The sequence below is a fragment of the Papilio machaon genome, chromosome Z, assembly GCF_912999745.1.
Source record: "Papilio machaon chromosome Z, ilPapMach1.1, whole genome shotgun sequence".
Lineage (NCBI taxonomy): Eukaryota > Metazoa > Arthropoda > Insecta > Lepidoptera > Papilionidae > Papilio > Papilio machaon.
This window is the reverse complement of record NC_060016.1, coordinates 4,185,828-4,212,968: the sequence shown is the minus strand read 5'-3', so window position 1 is coordinate 4,212,968 and position 27,141 is coordinate 4,185,828. Positions and strand designations below refer to the sequence as shown.

General features: G+C 32.1%; 4 protein-coding genes across 4 annotated transcripts; 3 read left to right on the top strand and 1 right to left on the bottom strand.

Annotated features, from left to right (window-relative positions):
* The first annotated feature begins 208 nt into the window (after window positions 1-208).
* Window positions 209-8,180, top strand: LOC106719882 (phytanoyl-CoA dioxygenase domain-containing protein 1). The gene is made up of 6 exons (XM_014514354.2): window positions 209-342; window positions 5,792-5,938; window positions 6,141-6,257; window positions 6,983-7,133; window positions 7,439-7,684; window positions 7,835-8,180. Exons 1-6 carry the CDS (start codon window positions 307-309, stop codon window positions 8,020-8,022), a joined length of 885 nt encoding a protein of 294 aa, XP_014369840.2. The 5' UTR covers window positions 209-306; the 3' UTR covers window positions 8,023-8,180.
* Window positions 8,181-13,161: 4,981 nt separating this feature from the next.
* LOC106719948 (cubilin) lies at window positions 13,162-17,651 on the top strand. The gene is made up of 4 exons (XM_014514439.2): window positions 13,162-13,252; window positions 16,242-16,376; window positions 16,799-16,924; window positions 17,402-17,651. The coding sequence occupies exons 1-4, from the start codon at window positions 13,207-13,209 to the stop codon at window positions 17,458-17,460; spliced, it is 366 nt and encodes a 121-aa protein (XP_014369925.2). The 5' UTR covers window positions 13,162-13,206; the 3' UTR covers window positions 17,461-17,651.
* A 415-nt stretch (window positions 17,652-18,066) lies between these two features.
* On the top strand, window positions 18,067-19,236 carry LOC106719956 (the record flags this gene model as incomplete). Its single annotated transcript, XM_045686105.1, has 3 exons — window positions 18,067-18,199; window positions 18,463-18,750; window positions 19,162-19,236. Coding segments are annotated over 3 exons (477 nt in total), but the record flags the coding sequence as incomplete, so codon positions are not given.
* A 5,379-nt stretch (window positions 19,237-24,615) lies between these two features.
* LOC123723458 lies at window positions 24,616-26,625 on the bottom strand. The gene is made up of 5 exons (XM_045686104.1): window positions 26,589-26,625; window positions 25,773-25,821; window positions 25,447-25,581; window positions 25,004-25,220; window positions 24,616-24,630 (listed from the first exon to the last, which is right to left on the bottom strand). The coding sequence occupies exons 1-5, from the start codon at window positions 26,599-26,601 to the stop codon at window positions 24,616-24,618; spliced, it is 429 nt and encodes a 142-aa protein (XP_045542060.1). The 5' UTR covers window positions 26,602-26,625.
* Between the last annotated feature and the right edge of the window lie 516 nt (window positions 26,626-27,141).

Sequence of the window (27,141 nt, the reverse complement as noted above, 5' to 3'; positions counted from 1 at the left end):
ATGCGTCATTGAATGCGATGATCACGCGCATAGTATCGTTCGCATAACGATAAACAATCATACTTCATCATACATCGCCGCTTCGCAATATTGGCTATATTAACGCATGAGTGTTCAGCGTGCTCTGTACTAGTTATTTTTATCGACGACGTCACGGTGATGCTTGTAGTACGTAGGTGGTGAGAATGAGCTATGGCGGCCCGAAGTCCTGACTTTACTCCGAGAGATTATCATTCGAGTTGATTCAGTTGTGTGCTGTAGTTCGTTACCGAAAGTTGTTCGTGGAGTTATTTGGTATTACAAGATATGTCAAGCACGATGCGTGACAGTATACGACATCAGGTATTATTTTTGTATTATTATCATCGTCTTTTACTATTGTCTCGTTTTTCCATTTAGCCTGCGATTTTTATGTAAAGCGTTGTATGATCAGTGATATATATTTTTATATATATCGATGGTGATATAAGTTTATTTGAAAATTACTGATCTGTCACACATTATCTTATTAATAAACAATTTCCTTAATACTTAAATTTTGAACTTTATTATTTAAAATTACATTTATAAAATATAAATGACATTAATTTTGTTATTACATTTGTCACTTTGCCTATTTCTTAAGATAACAAGAAAGTAACAGGGCACAGTCGTAAAAGAACCTAGTAATGTCCCCTAGAGGGAATGCATTTGGATATTTATTTTATGTGATATACAATGTTTGAAAAAAAAAATACCACCCGCTGTGCGCACTAAAACTAAATTGCTGAGCCATATAAGAAATATTTCTAAATATAACTTGCTTCGTTTTGTGTCATTTTAAAACGTTTTGGAAGCGCCACGTCATTCCTACGTAGGTAAATGTGCCTGTAATGAGTTGGAAATAATATTATGGAAATAAAAATGTGGTTCTATTTTTCCTATAGGTATTTCTAAATTAGTTATAAGATTTTGATGAAGCTTATATAGCAATATAGGAAAGCCTAATCCATATTAAGTATTTCGTTTCTAATAAAACAGTTTACACTAAACAATACTTTTCAACTGCTGTCCTTTTAAAATAAATAAAGTTATTCTTTGTAATACTATAAACTTGTGTTACTTTTTATATCTATTCCTTATGTTGCATAGTACAAGGTTCAAATTATCAGCGCAAATAAACATCTGGTAATCAAACAGTAATCCGTGCATAACAAACATCTGTGCCCATATTTGTCTTAATACAAAACAGTTTTTTATTTACAGATTATTATTTTGACATGTATCTTAAAACGAGTATCGAATCTCAAAATTGTGTTACTTATCTGCTTCGTTTATCGCATGTTTAACTGTTTAAAGATGGAACTATTTTAATAAAAACAACCACTGGAGCCTAGTACGAAATTTTTGTGACAATAATCTTCATGTCATTGTCAAGTATGTCAAAAATTTGTCTATGACGATATTATGGCTATTGACAAATATTCTTGCTAGGTCCACAGTCAAGGAAACTGTGACAGGACTGGCATTACTAAAACCATAAATAACTATGTAATTCGAGAAACAAAGATAAATGTGAGCTTTTAAATAAGGATGATAAAAAAGAGAAATATCTTGTATAATTAACGAATTGGAACTTTTGTTGTATAAATAGACATTTTACTTTAGATAGTTCAACCTAAAACGTAAATTACTTATATTCCTTTAGGGGACTATAAACTTGGCAAGCATATGGTTTGATATTCGAGACAGCTAATTAAAATTTTAGGCAGTTTCGACGCGTTTAGAGAAGCAAACCCAGTTGGTTTTCATTGACGAGATATCTGTGCAAAACTATATTTTCTCTGTAATAATAACAACTTAATAATGTTGTAAACGTCGTGATAAGACGGAGACTGTTAAATCGACAACGTCTTTCTCTGAAATCGTACAACAGGTGACGAATTTGAGGATATTTTTTTGTCTACCGCCCCGGGTGACACAGCTTGCTAACCATTGAATGTGACATAGCAAGCGGTACTTGGCGATACTGTTGCCCCATGCAGCCAAAGCGCAGACGATAGGTTAATTTTATAAAGACAAGCGGGCATTGACGCCGTAGATTGATGAGAGATTGGGCAAATTGAGAGCAAGCCGAGAGCGTGGGAGATAGAACAAGGTGAAAACTAGTCCGACTAGCATACTTCAATTGGTAATAGCGAAACTCGCTGATTTATACTCTGTTTCATAGTACTATCAGATTTTTATTTCAACACTAACTTCAGGTGCACTTACCTAAGAAAGTTATACCGATTCTTGAACCCTATCGATATATTTTCCATGCACTTTTGAAATTTTAATAAAAAGTTTATAAAAGTTTTACCTCTGCTGTTGAAATAGTCGAAGCTATACAAATAACACAATCACAAGAACTTGCCTGCAAAGTTCACCTCACTCCTTATAAGAGCGTTGTATTTTTAAACTACTCGCCTCGCTTGATTAATGTTGTTAAAATAAATCCATTGGTAAAGAACTAATAACATAAATAAAATAAGGCAGATGATTTTGGTATCCTTAAATTAAATACAGATGGATTGTGAACCTCTCCTTTTAAAGTCAGTTTCATTACCGTTAAGCAAAATTAGATGCTGATCAATATAACCTATATTATACTAGCATAAACAGACAAAACTTCCACAACTAAAATCTATATATGTATACTACTTCATATTTATTTTTACTAACCCACAGTATCATCATGAAATAAATAAACGAAAAGTATACAGAGAAATGGAAACAGACAAAGAAATAGACGTAGTCAATACACCGACAAAATAACCGAAATGCAAATTATCTATAGATTCATTACAGACAGTAATATCTAATAATAGATAAAGGTGGATATTTCGTTTTATTTATATGTAAATATCTCAAAACCTGGCCAAAGCGATTCATGACGAGGTGCCGCTGAGCCGTCTGAGTCCAGTTCTAATAATAAGCATTTCCTAAACATATGATGCAGCAAAAAATTGCTAAGATATTATAATTTGTAATAATAATATTATGTCTGACATCAATGAATTTACTTCATGCGTATTGATTATTTTAATTAATAAATAATGCAAAAATGTATCAAAATACAATCTATCGATATATTATCTACTTATATGGATTTAATAAATGTACGTTAGCATAATGCATTTAATATATTAGAAAAACACATGAGTATTGTTTGACAATAATCTGAAACAAAATAGCTGTCACAAAAAAACACTATAAAATCTTAAATCATAATTTAAATTTAAAATTATATTAAACTGTTGTGTTTGCATTGAATTAGTACTTCTTCCTGGGATCCTGATTCACAAAGATTCCAGAGTTTTCGAAGATGACGTGTACCTCGAATGTGGAGATTGAATCATAAGTACACTCACCATTCCTGTTAAAAAAATCTCAATTTTGACCTTATAACCTTTACCTACATCTGTGCAAAACATACTGTATCAATTATTTTCAGAGAAAATGAGAGAGACGATATTATATCATGTAGTATCATATCATGTTTGTTTTGGGTGTTATGAATCGTGTTACTTATACGTCTATGTAACGCGGACATAAAACATGTCCATTTATAGTTCTGTCTGTAAAATGTTAAAGGGCCGCTCTTGTATGGCGACATTATATTTATCACAAATGTATTGTTGAGAGAACGTGCCGTGGCCTTTGTGGACACAAACATTTTTATTTTAAAAATATACACATAGAAAGGGTACGGACTACCGATACGGATTACGAAGATACTGCTTGCTTTACCACGTATGATTTACCTTTGTATAACCTTTGTATAACATCGGCGTAAACTTGGAATGGGGTTATCTTTGATATTGTATTTTGATACTACAGTGAATTGTTTATAACAGTAGTTTATAATAAGATATACAATTACGTTAACCTTTGATCATTCAACAGTAGTCAATCATGTTTTCGACCGATATCAAATTCACCTTGACGACAAAAACGATGGTCCACGCCTTTTGTTTTATGAAAATAATTTACGAAATAAATAAATTTTTGCTTCAAAATAATTTCTTCGTTTAAGAATGAAAACATTGAAACATTTTCAATGTGTGGTGCCCACCGCGTCGCCTAACGTTGAGCTTTTAAAAATACAAGATCTTTAGTGAATGCAAATAGACACACCACGTGGGAGCGGAGCGGTGTAAACACAGACAAAACACTATTGCCAAGCTGCCAATAAACGTCTTATAACAATTTTACCATTCTCAGTATTTAATGTAATAATTAAACCTAAAAACAGATTATTTAATAGTTGGCCATAGTTGAAATGAAAATAAAAGGCGTAATGTATTTGATTCAACTTAGCTAACATTGTTTCATATGGCTATTTCGGAAGTGTAACTAGCAAAGGTGTTAACAAACACCCGAATAGAATATTCTCGCTCCATTAAACAAGCCGATCTTTTATAGGCCAATTTGGCTTAACCTTTCGCGTGCTTGACCGCGCTATATCAATGTCAAGGATTCTGATACTAACGGGACTATTTAGAATTATTTAGAAAATCATAATCAAATACATTATTTAACTTAGTTGTGATTACAAAAATTAGTCTGCTTTAACATTACATATGGCACATATTGTGATGTTAATAAACACTTTAAATAATACGACTTAGTACGAACATAATAATATAACTACATAAGGGTGTTTTAATTTATTGGTAAGGAATTAGCAATTAAAAAAGGCTAAGTTATAGTTATGCTTCTAACAGTTTCATTATAATAAAGATATTATGTAATAAACTTTAATTTTAAATTGCAAACTGTTTCGCGTCAATGAAACAACTTGATTAACAATATGTAAATAGTTAATCTTGATGAATCAATGTGTTTGAACTTCATGGGAACGAAATCACGCATAAGTCACGTACACTTGTAGTTGCGATAAACATTATCACCGGCATACAATTTACCTTTTAATTAATAACGCTGTGTTACCGCTTTGCTTTTCATCTTTTTATTAGACGCTGAATGTCGAGCGTAACTAACAACTGAATTATATTTGTACTACATTGTATTATATCGATTTTTTCATATGAAAAGGTGGCCAGGGTTTCATCAAATGTTCAAAATCAATTCATATCATACATAATATGTTCGAGTATTTAAAAAAAGTATCTCTTTACTGAAGCGGCTACAGAATTGATCTATTATTATAGAAACTAATGAATAAGCAATAATAAATCTGATCAGAAAAAGACATGTTAGCATTCTTGGCTTTCACAGTATTGGATTGAGGTTAAAACTGTATAAATAATGAAATTGTGTATGTATTTATTAAAGCATAATAGACTCGTCATTGCAAGTAAATGTTAGCTGTTTAATTGTGAGTTGGTTAAAAAAATACCAGTAGTATATACTTACCGATGTAGAAACCTACATATTTATTTAATGTTCTCCTTGTCACAAGCAATACTTTCTCATAGAACATGTTTATTTCATGCTAACGTTTTCCTTCTTAATTGCTCTCACTTAACTATGATTTAATATGATGAAAATGATCTTATAAATGGTTTCTTAATTAGTTTGTACTAGCTATCGACCGCGACTCCGTCAGCGCGACATTAAAAAAAAAGCTTAATAAGTTTCCCAAGTGTTCTTCCAGACTAGGTTCAACATCTGTGCCAAATTTTATCAAGATATGTTATGCCGTTTCGGAGATATCTTCTAACAAACATTCATCCATCCATCCATCTAAACATTCACATTTATAATATTAGTAAGATTAATACTGACTTGATCTTTGATTTTCTAGTTCGAGCAAGATGGGTACGTGGTACTGGAAGACTTTCTTCGTGGGCCAGAGTGCGATGAATTGGTTGAAGCAGGAATCGAATTAACAAAACAAGCAGCTGAGATAGACCCTAAACCAATATTCTCCACAGTCGATCCAGAGCAAGCGGTATTTATTATTTTTACTAAAACTTTGTGCTGGCTTGTGGTTAGCTGCGATGTGTCTGTCTTCGCAGAAAAAAAGCGAGCACAATTATTTAATGCATTGATAATATGAACCGTAACAGAATTACATGCATTAATGAAATTATTGTACAACTTCATTATGTTGCATTTTAAATTTTAATTGATTTTTCTATTTATTTTTACAGCAACACAAAGATGCTTACTTTATGGAGAGTAACGACAAAATCAGTTATTTTTTCGAGGCAGACGCCGTAGACTCGGACGGCAAATTGAAAGTGGAGCCCAGCATTTCACTTAACAAGGTGAGAAACCTTATTAATGTTAGTCCACGGTAAATAGTTCCTGCCGTAAAACACGAGCCAACTTCAACTTACGCCATTTCACAAACAGAAAAGCGAAAAGGAAAACTTTTAATAATTTTAATAAGTTTCGACTTAATTAGTTTGCGTTGGCTGCGAAAAGTCTCGAGCATGTAGCAGATTTACTTTATATTTAAAATTCATGTACCTTTTGTATAATTAAAGAAAACATTTATCACCATATTTACTTTTTGAACAGTTTATCAAGATTTAGTAGAAACAAAACTATATACCGTCATAATGTTAAACAAATTTTGTATTTAATTTCTGCAAATATCATAGCTACACACAAATTAATTGTACAAACAAGTGACAGTACTACGCTTGTAGCTCTGACAAGTAATTACTGATACACAACTTAATAATAATTAAACAGGAACCATAAATGTGAATTTCCTCTCATTGAATAAACCGGATATTGAAGTGATTTATGAATTTTCCAAATGTCTCATGATAACACAGTCATCTTTCACTTTGGATATTTCCTGTTGGAGAAATCTGCCTCATTGATTTTTTTCCCGATTGGGCTGATTAACTCGATAGAATAAAAAACACACTGTACCGATTGATCGATAAAGTTATTAAAGTTATTCAAATCAGTTTAATAATTTGAATGGTTGTTTTGGTAGCGGAAATAAATAAAATATGTAGTTTAATAAAACTTTCAGGTCGGTCACGCACTACATCTTTTGCACCCGATATTCAGATGTTACACGTACAGTGAACGAGTGAAGAGAGTGTGCAGAGAGCTTGGTCTTGTGGACCCGGCCGTGGTTCAGAGCATGTATATCTATAAGAATCCAGGCATTGGCGGTGAAGGTAAGCTTGAATAATTTTCTTATATGTTAAAATTATGTAACTCTTCTATCAAACTACAGTTTCTTCACTTGGTATATATTGATAACTAGCTGTCACTCTCGACTCCGTCCGTGCGGAATTAATTTAGTAGCTTATCTGTTCTCCCGGGCTATATTCTACATTTATGTAAATTTCAGCGAGATCCATACAGCACTACTGGAGGTACCTTTTAACAAACATCCATCCATCCATTCAAATATTCGCATTTATAATATTATATTAGTAAGATTATATATTTCGTTAACAATTCTATTTTCCTTTTCCAGTTATAGCACATCAAGATTCGACTTATCTTTACACGGAACCAATTCCCCCAGTCGGCTTTTGGATTGCACTTCAAGATGTGACCGTACAGAATGGTTGCCTATGGATTTCTCCTGGCTCGCATAAATCCGGCATTCATCGACGTCTAATACGAAACCCGGACAAGGATTCCAAACAAGCTTTAATCTATGATAGACCTGCACCAGTGTATCCACAATCAAGCTTCACCGCTGTACCTGTCCCGAAAGGTACGTTGATAAAATTTACGCCCTGCTATGAATCACTTATTAATGTGTAATGAAAATATATGTAATGGAACACACATTGACTTTGAACTGAACCTAGAACCCTCATAATTTTAATTTAATGCAAATTATTACTATTATTTTTTTTTACAGGTACTTGCATCTTGTTACATGGTAACGTGGTACACAAAAGTGCCCCAAATAAATCAGATAAGAGCCGTCACGCATACACCTTCCATGCAATAGAAAAGCACCAGAACACATATTCTCCAGATAACTGGTTACAAGAAGGTCCAAATGCACCCTTTGTAAATATATACACTACATCTCAATTAATGTAATACGAATAGTATAAATAGTAAGTATAAAATAAAGAGTCAAACATTGGAATTCACGTTCAATTCAATTGTTGAATGTAACTCTGATTTCAAATATTATAATGAAATATGTACCAATAAGATATGTACCAAGAATTGATTAAAAAATGTAGACTATTAAATATTTTTCTTATGTACCGGATTTAAATTCAAAGTTTATTACAACAAAGAGAATTATAATTAAAAAAAGCTTAATGAACTACCAATATTTATTGCCAAATGTAGTATTTAAATTAAAGCTATGTTTATAGTTCATTTGTATTTAAATGTATTCAGGCTTTAATAATAATTATATGAAATGATTATTCAATGATGTTAAACATTATTTTTTTATGAATCTTTGTTGTCATATTTTTTTATAAATCTCTTTGTCCAACTGTCATGTGATATGCCATTATTGGAATTGCTTTTGTCATATTTTTAATAAAACATTTCACCTTTTCGTGTTACTTTTATTACTGTACAAAAACGTATTGTTAATGTTAACGCGAATTCGTCTTTTCGTCCGCACGCCACCGCCGGCGGCAATCGAGAAGTGAATTTCGGTAGTGAAAGCCAATGGTGACATTTATCTCTCCGAACATATTTTCTTAAAGAAGTAGCAAATCTAACAACAATATTTGATAAAAATTACACATCATTATGTTTAATTTGTAAAAGTATAAAAAACCTGAACACTCAGACATGTGTAGGTTGGCAGACGTGCATAAGATGTTTAGACTACTTATTGACATACGATATTCAAAGAAAATTCATAGAAATAACTTGATTTTGAATTCCACGATATTTCTCAGACAGCTTAAAAACAACTTGTTGACATTCATATTTTTTTATGAATATAATTATTAGGATACTTCAAAAACACGTTGTTATTTGTCTTATTGGTATATTTTCTGAATGATTAATATACCAAATTTATTTTGGAACCTCAAATATTACACACAGATTTCGCTTTTTTTATAAGAGAAGGGGGCAAACGAGCGGCGAAAACACCGAAGTGATCATCGACAACGCATTTGAATAGAGAAAATATTTTTATAATTTAATTCCTTAAAAGTCTAAAGCATTGACAACCATAGTGGCCGACCACATGGGATCCACAGTAGACCCGCCGGGGATGTAATACCTATAGCGGTAAAGTAATGTCGATTTTACACACGTTGAAGAAAAAAATATAGTAACGAGAGGTGGACAGAAATCAAAATGTTTGAAAAACGCCTTTCACTAAAACAAAATCAATCACTGAAAAACATATAAATAAACCGAACTACTTTATAGTTCTGTCTGTTTATTTCTTATCTTTTAAAATGCAATGACCTCGCTTTTGAAAATCGATATACTCATTTTTAGATGTTAGAAGTCATAAGTTGGCAACTATAAAAAAAATACAGGAACTCACAAAGGAATGGAAACACATATAATTCATGCCATAGTCGTGAAGGAAAATCGAATTCTTGGCAATATTCCTTACAACATTAACATATTTCGTAATACATTAACCATTATGCCCGTCCACCTCAGTCAGTCAGTCTGTTGTAATCGTGTAAGCATTTGTAATAATTACTACATTATCTAAGGGTTAAGGTTATCGCAAATTAAACTGCGTTATGTCTATACCAATCAAATTGTAATAAAGTTAAAGTTCATATGACCATTAAAGTCATATTTCAAAGAAATACCTTGAATTGAAATTATGAGACGTATGTTAGTACTGGTTAGTATTGTAAGCATAATAAGATTCATTAAAAAAAACACAGTGTTGTTGTTGCTTGTATTGTTTTTTTATGAAAATTCATGGTCTATTCTTTGTGTCTCTTTAAACTCCAGTAACTGCGCAGCTGAATTCAACTTCAAATCTTACTAATATTATAAATGTGAAAATTTAGATGGCTGGATGGATGTTTGTTCGAAGGTATCTCCGAAACGGCTCAACCGATCTTGATGAAATTTGGCATAGGTGTAGAAAATAGTCTGAAAGAACGCAAAGGCGACTTATTTTTTTTATTCAACGTGGACGGAGTCGCGGGCGACAGCTAGTATAATAATAAATTCATTTAATTGACTGTAAACCGACAGCATGTTATTTGAGACAAGTTCTGTTTTTGCGCAATAACCTGAAAGTTTATTGGCTCTTGTTTATCAAGAAAGCAAAATTCGTAATTTGAGAGCAGTTTGGTCTTGTGTAAATAAACAACACTGCGCTATTCTAATTGCAACTTTATTTATAGTTTCTAACAAACACACTGCAATAGAAAGTTATTATTAAATAATCAAAGATAGACGAAACATTTAGTTACTATAATAATACGAGTTATTGAAGACACGAAAAAACATATACTACTTTCATTTCTTAAGCAATTTGATTTTATGATTATAGAAAACTAGCCCGCAACTCCGTCTGCGCGGAATTAAAAAAAAACGCAATATATAGTAGCCTATGTGTTCTTCCAGACTATGTTCTGCATCTATGCCAAATCTCATCAAGATCTGTTGAGCCGTTCCGAAGATACCTTCAAACAAACATCCATCCATCCATCCATCTTAACATTCGATTTTATATATTAGATTAAGATTCAATATTTTTAACATATAATAGATAGTCGTAAAAATTGTTGTAATATTGTGAGTACCTAAATTGCAACAAAGTCAAGCTGTCATGATTTACATTTATTACAACAGAAACCTTGGTAAGTTGGTGGCTCAGGGGTTAAGCACTTGATTTACAATCATATGCCAATGTATTTAGTGATTTTCGATTTACATATGTACATTTATCCGAATTTCGTACGGTAAAGGAAAACATCGTGATGCAACCCGCACATATATGTGAATTCCTGGGGAAAAAGACGGCGACGCGGCTCGCCACTCGTCGCGTTCCGTCTCCCGAAATGGTCAAAAGTGGATTATGAAGGTTAATTTGACCACACCAAATGGAGGTCCGTGATCTCTACCTAGCCCTCTGGGTTACAGGCGTCATTGTGAGTTTTGTAACCCTTGGATAAATGATTTTATATATGATTTTGAAATATATGTAAGAAAGCAACGTTTTGCGCCGAACAAAGATCTTTGGGCCGAGCACCAATATTTCTGACAATTTTCTTCGTCATCGTCAACTATATCAAAATGAGTATACAATTTTTGGTGTACTTTACGCCAAATAAGATCGCTACTCAAATCTAAGTAAATAATTTGTCGATAACGATACGATGTTGATTATCACAAATATTTGTGCTAGGCTCTCTTTTAACCTATTATATTGAAGTTATACTTTTTATATATTATATTGAACTTATAAACTAGCTTCCACTAGTTGACAAAAACTATACATAGTATTTTTATCTCGCATTGTTTTATGTTTTGTTAGCTATAACGCAACTAAAGTACCAACCAATATTTTTTATCGCAATACATTGGAATACTGTGTTTAAAACATTAGGGTCATTGCCCTTTTAAGAGGTGGCTAAATCGTGTACTCGTATATCAATCTAAAAAAAATCAATATTTATATGTTTTTCCTGTAAGCGTGTAAAAACAGATATGTTTACAGCCGATGAATCGCATGAACTTCTTACTGATATTCTTAACTTTACTTATCCACAATAAAAATGTAAATATAGAGTTAAAAGTTAACTCTTAACATACAATTAATGTAATGTAGTTAAACACGTATTTTAACCTTTTAACCGCCGATGATTGATATTATGATCGACATGATTATAAAAGATTATGTTTTACCATTAAATATGTATCACCAATACTGATTCTAGTAACAATTAGAGTGGTATCTTAAAATTGCGAGGTTAATTAGGTACAAATAATTTATTCTCTTTTAAATATAAAGTGAACTTCTGTACAATGAAAAGAGATCTTACTTGTAAAATGAAAAAGGAAATTTCGACGTAAGTCGTATTATAATCTAATTATTTTTTATATAAAAATGTCAAATGTACTTTGAAAATCGAACAGATCATAAAAATTTTAGGGACTTCGGACTTTCGACTTCGTCCCAAGGGATTTCGCCAGCGGCAGCTATCTGTAGGGTAACAGATGCGGTAAAGACACGTAAGAGCTAGTACACTCTATTTGTTATTAACAAAAGACAAAATAGGACTGCAAAACGTTTGGTTAAAGCAATATAATCCTTGTTTTTAGGTGATTCCCACACTCTCTCATGTACTTAGTTGTAATTTACGTTCTAAATACACTGCCTCGGAAGCGCACTGGAATCGATGCATACCCAATTTAGGAACCAGGTTCAAATATTTAACTACCTTGCGTGTATTTGGTTTGTACCAGGAAATCATTTTTCAGTCTGGGTTACAGCAATCAAATCTAACGTGGAGCCAACTCTGCAATCCACTTTCTGTATATTGTCAAGTTTTTCCTGTTTCCGATCCAATTTTGCGGCAACGTTTAATGGCATAAGTGCAGGTTCTATTTTGTACTCACGAATTATATGATGCTGCATCGCAACAGACGCGTTACAGAGTCGCTAAAGGCTCGATTAATACGCAAATTATGAAACTCGGGCGCGTCGAAGCTACTCCTGCCCTCATCCTCTTTGCTCCTTGTTGCCTTATTTTAACTAAGCGATGTAGTGATGTATTGCTGCAGTCATATTTTTGTATTGATATCGATATCTGACCGATAAATAACTCAATAAATTGTTATTCACGGTACGCCCAAAAGGTTGCAGAAGTAAACTCCTTAAACAAGCTTCTGAATCGAAACACTAAGAAGCCTCGAGCGACCTCCATAAGATAAATTCTTGGACTTATCGAATGCTATATTCAATTCGTGAAATTTATCTTTGTTAACATATAAAAATTCACCAACTCAACTCGTACTGCTAATAAATAAAGCGTACAGGAGTTAACAAAGACGACAAAAATATATAGTAGGTACGAAAATGAAATAAAACTGTAACGTAGCGAAGTCAAAAGAACGAAAGCAAATTATTAAGTCTAACATCATAATGCATTGTTAAATTTGTATATAGTTTTAATAAATATAAAGAACACACTCAAATCTAGAGGTCGTAGTTTAAACGCTGTTATAGATACGGTTTGATACGGCGGGCGTTCACACTTTCGGAGGAAATGCGATATCAGTGTGGAATATAGTCGCGGTCAGAACAGCGGAGCGACAATGCGTCTCGCCGGCTACATTTTAGTGATCACCGCATCTCTATTCTGTAAGTATACATGCGTAACGCACGGCTGCTGAATAGCGAATTATATCGGCGACATTTTTGATATTATCTATTTTTTAACTGCTTATTAATCAATTGAATTTAAGTTACGTCTGCAACAAGATGTACAAATAATAGTTTCAATTCATTTGAATTAACATTCATGCAAACATTAATGCCTTTCTGCAACTATATGCGTCCGATTTATTGACCTCAATGTAAATAATAAGTTTAAAATAAACTTTATATAAAGTAACTTTTTTGGATATGATGTAATTGTACATTTTTTCATTATTTATTTATATAGATTTGTTTCAATGGTCAAAAGTTATATCGATCTGTAAATACTCGTACATGTGTCAGTTTATTGATGTCAATATATAAATTACTTTGAAAATAAACATTTACTGTGGTAACTATGATTTGCGTTGATTATTTAACGTGTTTTATATTTTAAGAGTTATGTACGTTTTGTACAAAAAAATGAAAGCTCAATGCAAGCGAATTTTGTAGAACTTTTTAATCATATAAATAATGAAAAAAGTTTCCATATTTCCATATTTAATTAAAATAATTTTTCCTATATAAAGAGGACTGTGTCAAATTGTTTTAAACGCATAGTGATTTCGATATTATGTATTACTGTCAGCACGCGACTCCGTCCGCGCGGAATTAAAAAACATAATAAATAGCCTACATGTTCTTCCAAACTATGTTCTACGTATGTGGCAAATTTCATTAAGATCCGTTTAGCTGTTAGATACCTTCCGGAGATACCTTTAAACAAACATCCATCGATCCATCTAAACATTCGCATTTAAAATATTAGTAAGAAGTAAGATTGCTTGCATATATGTAATATATTTTCGATAGGTAAAACCATATAAAAACGGAACATATTAAGAAAAAAAAAACAATGTGTAAATAATGTCGTCTATTATATCGTTAATTAATTAACTTAGGTTGAGAGTTATAGGATAATGTAACAGGTACGTAAACAATTATTTATCGTTGTCCTTATTCCTCGTTAGTTGCTTCCTCTTTCTAATAAGTTATGCACGTACAATAAATTAAAGTTACGAATTTATTTGATCAATATTTCTTATAATAGTAACTTATTTTCAAAATGTTAATAGATTTTTTTTTATTTAACTTATATTTGTCTTGCACCATTCCAACTAAGCTATTTATTCTTGGCTTACAATAGTCGAAGGGCGGGATTCGAACCCTCAACCACGTCAGGAAGTTCGTACCCTTAACCCACATGGTGCCTCAGATATTTTATAAGCAAATACCTTATCTGTTCCGGTGAAATAACATCAGAAACCTGCAACGAATATGTCATTCCTCTGCTGTTGCGGATGTTCTTGGGGTCAAGGACCTCTTCTGATTTAAATTCATATATAAAAAATATGTTGTTGCAACAATTAGTGTTGCAATGTTAAGCGGACATTCAGGTTGTCTTCAATGTGGTTTTTGTATCACATATTAATTGATTTAGTAACAATTTAATTACTCTGAATATGAAAGCATATTTGAATTACAATCATTTAGCACTAAATTCTATCTCCTTCACTAAATTCCAGATGTATTTCAACGATAGGATATTCTTTAAATTTATAAGATTATCATTTAAATTAATTTTTGAAGTTATACTGCATAGAAAATTTCTTAGTAAAGCATAATACTTAGATATGAAATAACATAAACAACTTCCCTGTCTACGTAAGTTTTATTGTAAATGTTTTTGTTTTGACTATGATAAAGTACGGATGTTCATAATAAAGAAATATAAAATTATAATATATTTTAAATTTTAGTGTAAAAATAGCTTTTGTGATATTTGAACTGTTTTAAAGTTGCTTTTTCTTTTCTCAAATAGAAACTTTCTATTCTTATTATTTTTATTTATTCATAAAAAAAATATTGAAAATAGTTTTTACATAACAGAACAAAATTTATACAATTCAATATAATAAATAGAAAAAAAGAATTACCTACTATAACGAATAATAAAAGGAAAAATCGAATATAAAACCAGCTACTCGTACGTAGCAGCCTGTTTGTCAGACCATTAGACAACGATACGGTTGAACGCAAAAGGTAATTCAACGCATCGAAAATGCACTCGTAATACGCCGTCTCCTTTAAATTGCCCTGAATTATATGATTGAACGAACCCTTTCAATTGCTTCAATCACGTCTCCATTCAACACAACCTTGAGCTTAATCTTTGGTAAATATTTACTACTCACTGATCAAATATACTTCGCAACATTTTATATTCAATTTAAAACGACTTTTATATAACTATTTTATTTAAATCATTGATAATGTACCGATTATTACGCAACATTTAATTCTAAAATTATAAAAATTGGTTACTATGAATAACTTCAGAACATATGATATAATGAGGGGAATAACTTCAAAAACTTATGAATACTTCGTAGTAAGAGTAGATTTACCACTGCGCGAAGTACAATTGTGGTTTCGTACTTACTCGTATGTTAAGTCAATTTCGACATTGTCGTCAAGAGCGGTACATAGCTTTCGCTTCAGATATTTATAAACTATACTTATATACTCTGAGAAACATGTCAATGTGATGCTTTATTAAGAGCGGACGTATTCACGATAATAACATCCTAATGCAAACGTTATCAATGCCACTGTTACAGCAATGTTTCATACTGTATATACTACTTAGATATTACACAAGTAATATTCAATTTAATTAAATAACATACTAATTAAGTTGTATTTACATTCATAGAAGTATTTGAAGTGTTTTAATTTTTTTTAATTTTATTTAAACTTATAGTGTACAGAAATAAAAATTATTTTAGTTAATAATTTTTTTTATTATTTGAATCTTAAAGTAGGTAGGTACACTACAGAAATTATACTCTGAAAGGGAGGAGATACAGAAAATTGTTTCGAAAACAAAACATGTTTTTTTTTATTTATCCTATCAATGTATTTTTTTCAGGGTACGTAGAGAGTTGCGACCCGAATCAGACTCAGAATGGTTGCAAGATTTACGGTTCGGAGTGCCTTTGCGGTTTCGGATGTAAAACTGAGTACGTATACAGAACGAGAAGAGCCTGCTTAAGCGCATTAAGAGGTAATAAACATTTTAGAACCTATCTTTTTCAATATTGTAAGTAGCGACGTCTATCGACATTCGTACGAAACATTTAGAGCTCGTAAAGCACGTGATATATCGATCCACGTGTCTATGAAGAATACATGTTCTCATAATTTGTAGAATACAACTGTTTATTAAAATAGCTTTTAGTACACCAAGAGAAAAGATAAAGAAGTGCTCTAAAAATGATATTTTACAAGGTTGGTACTAACTTTGAACGGCAGCGCCACCTTTTACATTTAGCGCATGTTTACTTCTTTGCTTACAACTTACAATGTTTACAAAATTTCTAAATAAGCTTCCGTAAGCTTATTAACTCTGCGAGATTTCTGCATTATTAAAATTATTTTTGGTTATAATTTTATTATTTAAATTTAACATCAAAATATTTCTTTCAGAACGGAGTACTAATATATGCAACCGCCAACCCTGCGTCCGTGGAATCTGCATTCAAACGGTACAAGACCCAGGTTTTGCTTGCAAATGTGAAGGGACTGGTTACTATGGTCAACGCTGTGAAAAAGGTATCCGTTTACTCGTATTTAATAACAATACATAACATTCAAAATAAATATTGCTATAGTAAAAATCACTAAAGCAACCGGTAATGTTTTCAAAAACATTTTGTAAAATATAATAAGGTCCATTATTACGTATATTATGTTGGTATATTGCTATATTTTACTAACCATCAGGCATATATCATTTTTTATTATAATTAATACCAATCACTTAAATTTTAACAAAATATCCAATTTTATTTAACACTGGAAAATGTAAATATGACGCGGTTGCCAGCTACTAACAATAAATAGATGTCTATTTAAAAAACTGCAAGATTACAACTAAATCATATTGGGTAAGCTAGTATATTACTAATTTATATAATTTAAGAATGCTTTTTAATATTATTAAAATGCTTTTTTTTTAAAATAAAAATTTGATTAACGTCAATATTTATATTAACATATATTGTATTTTTAATTTTTTGATTGTTTCAGCATGTCCTACAATTCCAGTAAGAGGCCTTGTGTTCCCACATGAGTGTGTAGTTATTTGAACTGTTCCAATGTTTGAAAAAAAAAACTAATTTATTTCCTCAAAACTATAGGCCTCTTCGAAGGTCAACTCGCTACTTTTAAACCTCCTAAAAATAATACAGAAGAAAAACAATTTTGTTGAACATCATTGTCTATCTATTTAGATATTTGTAAAAGTGTACCTCCAAAAAGAAATAAATCATTGTACTTAATAAAGAATGTTTAATTATAGCAAAATATTTACTACATTTTTTTCGGTAATCTATCACTCGGATGTCCTGTTTACATGCATTGTAGGAGGCTTATGCCCTAGATCAGGGATTCCAAAAGGAGTCGATATTAAACTTAAAGCATTGCTAATTCTCACTCTGTCTTCTTCTGTTGACCTAAGTCAGAGTGAATAATAATAATGCTAATTGATCTTAAAAGTAGGTAATTTGGCAATGGTAGGTCTGTGGTAACGGTTCATTTTGGAAAAGGGGGTCACTTGTCCAAAATAGTTTGGGGATCCATGCCCTAGATAATTAGTTACTTTATTCCAACATTAATATGCAACAAAAACACAAAATTAAGCAACAAGATTCATTAAATCAACAGTGAAACTGAGGCAATAAAACATACTGATTTCATTTACAGGATGTTCGCTTGACCAAATACATTACGGTTGCTTGATAAAAGAATCAGTATGCAGATGTGGATTTGGTTGTAAAAATGAATACAAGTACAGGACGAGAAGAATCTGTATAAATGCTTTACGATGTATGTAAGAATACAATATTTGTCATGAACCTTGTATACTTTTACTCTGTCTTAGCTCTGTCTAGCGTTATCTGAACTTCTCTTGATTTCTTTTCATGCACGTTACAAAACATACGTTAGATATCATCAGTGTGGACTCTTACTGCAAATAAATTGATATTTACTTGCGCTATTCATTATATAGGAGACAACGAGTAAGTAATATCCAGTATTATATGGAAGATTGAAGAAATACCTACTCGATTTCCTTCAAGGAGCATAAACGGCATGGCTTCAAGTGAAATCCTATTATAATACACCTATTGAAACTTCTAGACTTTGGAGATCAAATAAGCCCCTGTCTATGTCTGCTTTCAAAAACTATCTTCAACTTAACAATTTCATATTCTGGATTAAGTCACATATTTTTGTTTTTATTAATACATCTTATTTAGTGAACAGAACACACGATTGCTATAAGTCATGCGTTCACGGCGTTTGCATCCCAACTGATGCGGGATACGTCTGCAATTGTAACGGCACTAACCACTATGGAGACCATTGTGAAAAAGGTACCTTAACATATTAAAGTACAGTTGAACCAAGACAAACGAAAGTCCAAGAAACTACGATATATTTCCTGCTAGTAGAGGTTACTTTACCCGAGTTTCTCTTTTACGGAGGTCGTCCGTCGAGACCGAACAATGTCTCTTGCTTATAGAGGTTTCTCGATTATTCAGGTTCGACTGTAGTAGTATTATCCATTATTGAATATTTTCAATCCAAATATTCCTAATATGTTCTTAATCTTTTACGCTGCCAAAACTGCGCCCTGAGGGTAACTGCAATTCTCCTAGTGTTTTGGATGTCCATGGGCGTCGATGATCAATTTGGTGTTCCCGCCGCTCGTTTGCCCCCTTCTCTTATAAAAAAACTAATTGAAAATTTTCTTTCTATTTAAAAACCAAACTTTACTTTTTTAGCTTGTCCAGGAATTGAAGCAAATGGCGAGAACATCCCAAGAGTCTGTGGCTCTTAATATGAAAAATGATACATCTTATAACTTAGATTTATTCATTGTTATTTTTTATTATCTTATTATTGGACTATTATTCGATAACAATTGGATTCGACGAATTAATTTAAACCAATACAATGTCGATTTGTACTTATAAAATTACAAATAAAAATTATTTCTTTATTATGTATTTTGTTTTGTTAACTTATCTAATTAATTAAATTAATTATAATAACACTTAATTATATCGATGAAATATAAACAATTATACGGCTTAGCGACTACAAATCCTTAAATATTCACAATATTCCAAATTGGGTATCCGATAAAAAAGGAAAGTATTCTGAATGAAATTTGGAAATCGACAAAGTCAAGTTTCTCTCTATGAATCTTTTACTGATTTAGAAAAAAGTTAACCGGAAATCTTGTTGGAAGTTTTAAAAATGAGGAAACTTCAACAATATGGAAGGATAAAAAATTTAATACAATGTAATATGAATTGCCTCAACGGTATTGTTAAACTGAACTTGGGCCATGTTTACATTTCTGACTACTACACTTCTGACTACTTACATTACTGACTAGTGATTTCTGATATATACGTTATGACTGAAAGTTAGTATATGATTCTATTGCATATGTATATACCAAAACATAATGTTCTACGTCATCAACAAAGGCCAGTAAACTATAACAGAGGCGATTTTAACAGCAGATATAATTTCGTTCATCAAAAATGGAAACGCGCTTTTCATTGTTTATATTGTTAAGGAAATATAATTGGATCCAGATCGTACAAAGCCATACAGCATAATACCATACAACTAGAAACATTATTCACAAAGGCAACAGCTTACTAAAGTGAGGCGAGAAGTTGCGCGAAAACTGTATAGTAATTGTATTTCAGACATCAAGGTAAAGTCAACAGATTTTGTAACCTGATAACTTAAATAAAACGATAGGTATTGTAATAAATTTCTTTCTTTTAATAAGACATTCGAACAATGTATTAATTTCTTGTATTCTCAGTTATTTAATATTATCTATAATATGTTAAATTTTATCAACTTCTTTTTCCATTATTTTACCGTCAGCTGAAATAAAATATAACTTTTAGTATATCTTTAATTCTATTTAGGTACAAATGTGGTTTAGATTTGCACTTACGTAATGGTTCCCCTTTACTCCAATATGTTAACTTAATGAAAGATTGATCGCGTTTCAAAGCGTCCTGTTTGAGATCTGATTTCAAAGACATTCGCAACACCTTCGCTGCTATATTCGAATAGTTTATATAACTGTAATTTTACAACATTTTAAAATAAACTTTGACTTGAAAACTTCCTTCTTGAATTTATCCCTTGCATATTTTCGTTTACTTTATTACAACGTGCCTTGCGGATTAAACTATCTCAGTATCCTATAGTTTAAAAAGAATGATTAACGAAGAGGGAACGAATGTTTAAAATAATCCATTTATAGTCAAAGAAGGATATCTGAACCTGTAAGGGGCGCTGCCATCGCGGTTGTTTCTGTCAGAATATATATAAATGATGCATAGACATCAAAATGACTTAAAAGAAAATGATATGACAGCTACAGTACAAAGAGGATCTTGTCATTTATTGACGTTGATAAGGGGGTGCTAGTAAGTTGTCATAATTTAGTTTGAGTTATGCCCACCGATTCAGATAACTTTCTGAGTCTGTACAGTGCGACACCGATACTATATAGCCCTGTGAGAGGGGCTGAGGCAAAATATATAAAACCTACATCGGCATAGAAAATTATATAAAAGAAGAAAATGACACTTTTTTTACATTGAAAGGGGGCACTAGTTAACAGTCTTACTCTTATGCCCACCGGGACTTTGTCGGTTTAAACAGTATGAGAAGGATCTTGTGACATTTTTATGACATTGATAGAGAGGCCTTAGTTTTCATAATTTAGTTTGACTTATGCTCATAGGGTCAGATAACTTATTGAGTCTATTCTATTGTTTCTTCTAAGACCCTTCGTACACAAAGCAACATAAACTTTCGAACCTGGCGAGTTTAGTCGCTAAGCGAATTACGCAGTGCAATGTCATAGTTCCTATACATTGCGCGTCGCCGACATTTTCATCTGTCTTTATTATTGACATACGCGCAGGGACAAAAACTGTTTGTCAAGATCGTCGTCAGAAAAATAGCTAAGCAAACAAATTGACATATAGCCGCTATGCCTGTATTGACCGAATACATACTCGCGCCGACGATGCAACGTTTTGTGTACGGAGTGCGCGCTACGCGATTCTAGCGACGTAGCTATACAATATTAGTTTCAATTACGTTGCCTGTGTACGATGGGCCTAACACATTATAAGAAGTTGCGTCCCAGACGCCGTCCGCTACGCAGCATTTACAAGGGCTCCGTATGTAAAAATAGAAAAGTGTTGTATAAAGTTTTTCAACGTGCCGTAACTTTTCTTTTTATTATTACCAGCCTGATAAAAAGGGTAATGTTTTTCACGCGTATGTAATTTTTTTATATAGGTGGATTTTTATGTATGCGAATTCCATTGTGAAATGCCAACAAGGCACGTGTCATTTGATCGGTCTTCTTCCCTGGAGTGTGACATGGTATATCACATCGGCGCAGATCACTTAGGACCTTCGTTATCTATTCGGTTGGTACAGGTATAGTGACTACATATCGCATATATATTTGTTCCTCCATCTTGAAAATTACAGCGACTTTTCTTATGACGATATTGACAAACGGGTTGCGAGTGATTGTTTTTGGCGATAAATGATAGAAATCTCTGCGACACGTGCTGTGTACGTGTACCTCTATGACATTGTATTGTGTATGTCGCGTAGCAACTATAATCGCAGATTTTAGAAGATTAACGTCGCTTTGTGTACGGAAGGCTTATAGTGGACGTGAGATGAAATTCTAAAAAAAAGGAAAATAAAAAAAAGAATTCAAATCCGTCGCGCCATAATTTATTGCAACATCGCGTTAGGTATAAACTGCCCGTAACATTTTAATAAGGACCATAATTTTATTTCAACAAAAAATATATCTGGAGCTCTAGAGAATATTTAACAGTTGCATAATGTTGAATTTATTTGAAATGAGATGAATAACATGGAGAATATGGAGCAATGCTGCTTTGAAACATGTTGTGGTATGAAAAGTTTTATACTAGAACATATCTCGTAACAGCTCCGTGCATTATTGTGTTCCCTAGTTATAGGTACAAATTTCGAAGATGCAAGGGAAAGATAAAAAAATGGTTGGGTTGATTTTGAAGAGTGAGATGATCAGTCATTCGAACTTCATTTAGTCTTAGAGGTAAGTCGGATAGTACATTCCTGGTAAAAATTCTCACTGTTTTTTTTATTAATAACTAAATACATATCATAAACTTACTTCAATCCAGCCAAGCGCCACGTACTCATCTTGAAGAAATTTTTATTTTAGTTAAGCGAGCAATTTTTATTTATGTCACTTTAGTGTGTCAAGTCATATTTATGTCAATATTTTTTATCTTTATTCATAAAGAATATATAAGAATAACGCGATATGTAAAAAAAATATAAAAATATTTTTCCATTTATTTATTGCTGTGTAAAAGTTTCAGTTCCCGGAGAATCCTAACAATTGCGCCTATGCTATATGTTACGTACAGGCTTAAGGTTTATATTATATATGTATCTTTCCCAAGACCAATAAAACAAATTTTGGAAATAAATGGCTTTATTTTTTTTAAGTTTCCATTGATATTAGATAAATAAAGTTCCCGGTAAACAACCAACTTTTATGTCAAATTTAATTAACAACTAGACAATAATTTGGAAAATATGTGTTTTCCGAGAGCTTTCCTAATCTTTCGTGTTAAGTGAGGTCGTTATCACAATGCACTCGTACGGAACAAACCCGTTTCAAGGAGCGATCCAATCGTTCAATTTGCCGCAACTGGCGAATTTGACGCATCATCAAACGCAGGTGAGATTCACGTAGCGCACGCATGCTTCCCATCCATCTTTTCTTACTCAGAACCTTCTTCTGTAAATTACCTAAACAAAAATTATGGGTCACAAGAAAGATTAGAGATAGTACACAACCCAACGTGTGCGTATATTTAATGAGTACACTCACTCTTAGTTTAGGTTAGAATAGCTGCGAACCAATTTAGTATATGATTAATTTATATAGATAATAATGGTAAAATTATAAACTAATAAATATACTACGTATTTACGATATATAAATATATATAAAACCTAAATTACACACTATTGATACATACATACATAAATAATCCTAGCCAGACGGGATTCCCTCGGTAGGGGAGATCAGACGGCCAAGGGTCAGGGAGAAAGGGAGAGAAACCGGCGGACAATTATTAATATAAATTAATAAACAGCTGCATGACATGGAAACTATTATCGTGAATACATTAGCATACGAAAGAAGCGCTACGACAGTCTACAACAGCTGTCAAACATAGACTAAACTCGCGACGCGACGTAATGAACCAACATAATAACTAATAACATGCGTAAAATTACCTTTCTCGTCGAAATATTCGCTACAATTCCCAACGGAATTTGTCCTGAAAATAATCTTCAAATATTAATTTTTTACTTATTTAAAGATTCAATTATAGTTTAAAGAATTAAAGATTAAATTTCGATTAAAACCCCATGAATTATAGTCGTGAGTTTCGAACTGAAAATCTTATTTCTTTAATTAAGTTCAATGTGGCGATATTATGGATACCTTGATTAGACATATACCCAAAGTAATAGTAAATTTATTTTGTAATGACTATTTTCTTTGATAGTATACAGTACTAATATTAGATAACGTACATGGAAGACTTGGCGACTTGAATAGCTACGCTGCGCTGTTCAGGTTCTGACCGCACAATAGATCTATATAAATTACACAATATTACTAATAATAATAAAATTGAAACATAAAACATCTTCATCCCTGTCATTATCTTTAACAAAACAGGGATAACAATATGTCTTAAGCGAAGATTTTAATCTCAGAAACGCACCGTTGGTGTTTCCATTGTTTCCAAGCAAAGAAGTAGCGAAACTATGTTTTACGGTAAGTTTTGACCGTTTTTTTTTTTTTCAAATCATCATCTTTCTAAGTATTGGCACATGAGTTTTGTCCTCCAAATCACTCGAAGTTGATGTAAGAGTTGTAGAGTTGAATTGATAAAGCGAACAAACTTACTTATTATCATAATACTGAGATACAAAACGGTAGGTGGATACTTCTGAAGGAGAATCAACAAGGGGGAGCGTCGACAGCAATGAACTGAGTATTCTATCAACTACAGCTAATGAGTTGCGAGATGCTGGACGCTGAAATAACAATAAACTTTGTTACGACATATAAAAATCTCGTTAATTTATTTTAATGAATCCTGTGGAATTTTTTTAAATAATACTACAAACTACTTTTTTAAAATAAAATAATAAAGCGCCAAACAATAATCTTATTAATCTAATATTATAACTGCGAAAGTTTAGATAAATGAATTGAAGGATAGATGGATGGATGGATTTAGTTTGGATTGTTTTTTTTAATTCCGTGCGGACGGATTTGCGGGCGACACCTAGTTGATACATAATTGACACAAAGTTCCAATATAAGGGCAATTTTACTTTATAGTCGAGATTCATTTATTTATATTTAACATTTCTAAACCGAAAATACGATTTCTGAGCATACAAGTAACAACCGTAAATGATCATGTATGAATTGATTGTATTGAATGGACAAAATATGATTGATACCTCTGCGAGTGTGCTCAATGATGAAGTAACATTCAATTCACATCGAGACTCATACGATGTTGATGAATTAAATTTATAGTCTAAATCATTCATAATACGCGGCTCTATAATAACTTGCACAGGTTCTGAAGGTGGTTTTGATGAGAAGTACGCTTTAGGCTGCACAGACTCTTGCACAAAAGTGTCGGATAATCCATCTCCTAAGTCATTCCGGGATCTGATAAATGAGAAACACATTAAAATTTGTTTATAAAATAATACGTGAATATCTAGTAGAGACGGTTTGAGTTTGCACAATTTTCCATGGACAAATTGATTTTTCCGATTTTATAAATACCAAGTTGTCTTGTATGCTAGCTTATCACTAGCGGGCAAAGGTAAAATTGGATTATCATAATAACAGCTGTATTATACCTGAAAACTACTATAATTAGGACGATTACCGTGAATATAAACGTGTAGAGTAACGTGTCGGCGAGTTACAAAGTGGAGGCGAGTGAACGCTCCCGTACCAAGGGGAACACGATCTTTGTTGGGCATTTCTTTTTACTGGACTGTTTGAAGCTGATCTTCGGGATCTAAAAACATTAAATCTAATTTAATATCTTTAAACTCTTGTACCATAAGACCAATGCCACACGTGCATGAGCTACTATATATATAGCTACACCGTAGGGACTATAACATAGCTCACCATTATAGTTTCAAATTCTATTGTTTTCATACAATTTTTTTTATAAGCTAACGTAAACAAACAAGTTCTCCTTACCGAGATATAGTGCATCTTGTACGTAAGCGCCGCCCTACATCATTGTTATCTATAAAAAATGAATGCAGTATAAAAATTCTTCTGCATAAATTATGAGTGTAATATTCTAACAATATAGAATTAAGAAGTAGATATCTAAATATATCATCATCATTATTATCATGCAACAGTCTACTACTGACAAAAGCCTCTCCTAATACTTTCCATGTGCGATCTACACGACCGACACTTGGGTTTACCATTTGTGGCATCCATTTTATGATAAAAAAAAATATAGCAACTAAGATAAAAAGATAATATACATTGTATTAAGCAAGAGACCAAACTGCGTCGCGCTGGTGTATTATTATCGGGAGTTGAAAAACGAGACATCCCAACGTATCTGGAAAATAACACCAGAAATGTATACATCATAAGAAATATGGTCAGTAAATTGGTTGGTTGTGGAAACATCTTTTGTTTTCTATTCTCGTTGTCTAAACGTTCATCGACATCATGAAAACAGTTAACAGCCATCGTTAAAATACTGCCCAACCAATTAATTCTTGAAGCCTACTAATAAGCTGATGATAGTTACAGTAATTCTAATTTCCTAGATTTCATATCAGATATCTACATTAGGCTACTTCTAATACTCTGACCGTTGTTTCTGAGCCGAAAATCCCTTTATGAAACATGTTGTTAACTCTGTTTTGTCAAAGGTAATGCGAGGGATTACGATATGTTTTATACAGGGAAATTGGTCTCAGGAATCAACGATGAGTAGTGTACTAAGTGTGGTACAGATGAATCCTACGTGAGCAAAATTATGCTTACAAAAATTCTTCATTCCGCATTGTTGAAATTTGATTTCATTTATTATTATTTAAATGTGTAATTTTATCATTAGGAAATTTAACTTCTTAAATGTATCATTTAAGCTAATTGTAAAAATATAGCGACCGATCCGAAAAATGAAAAATTGCTGTCATGTCATATGTCAAATAGCAATTCGTAGCATCAAAGAGTACATATATATACAGAAAACATTAAAAACTTTTGGTTCATATTAAAATGTACAGACGTTAAAACTGTTAGACCTATAAAATTTTTGCAGAATTTATATGTATCTTATCAATTAAAATATATTTATACTATATGTTTAGGTGCTCTAAAGTTATTTAAATATGTTATTTACAATTCCTCCATCAATCCTAAAAAATGAATTATAACATCCCTTAAAAAATATTAAAAGATCGTCCGTAAAACGATCAAAGATGATTTGCAAAATTTAATAAAGCTATTCGACGAACATCTTAAATATGTGGAAATCGTCAAGCTAAAATTTTTACATTGAATAATTTGATAAAACGTAAAGTTTCCAGTTCTT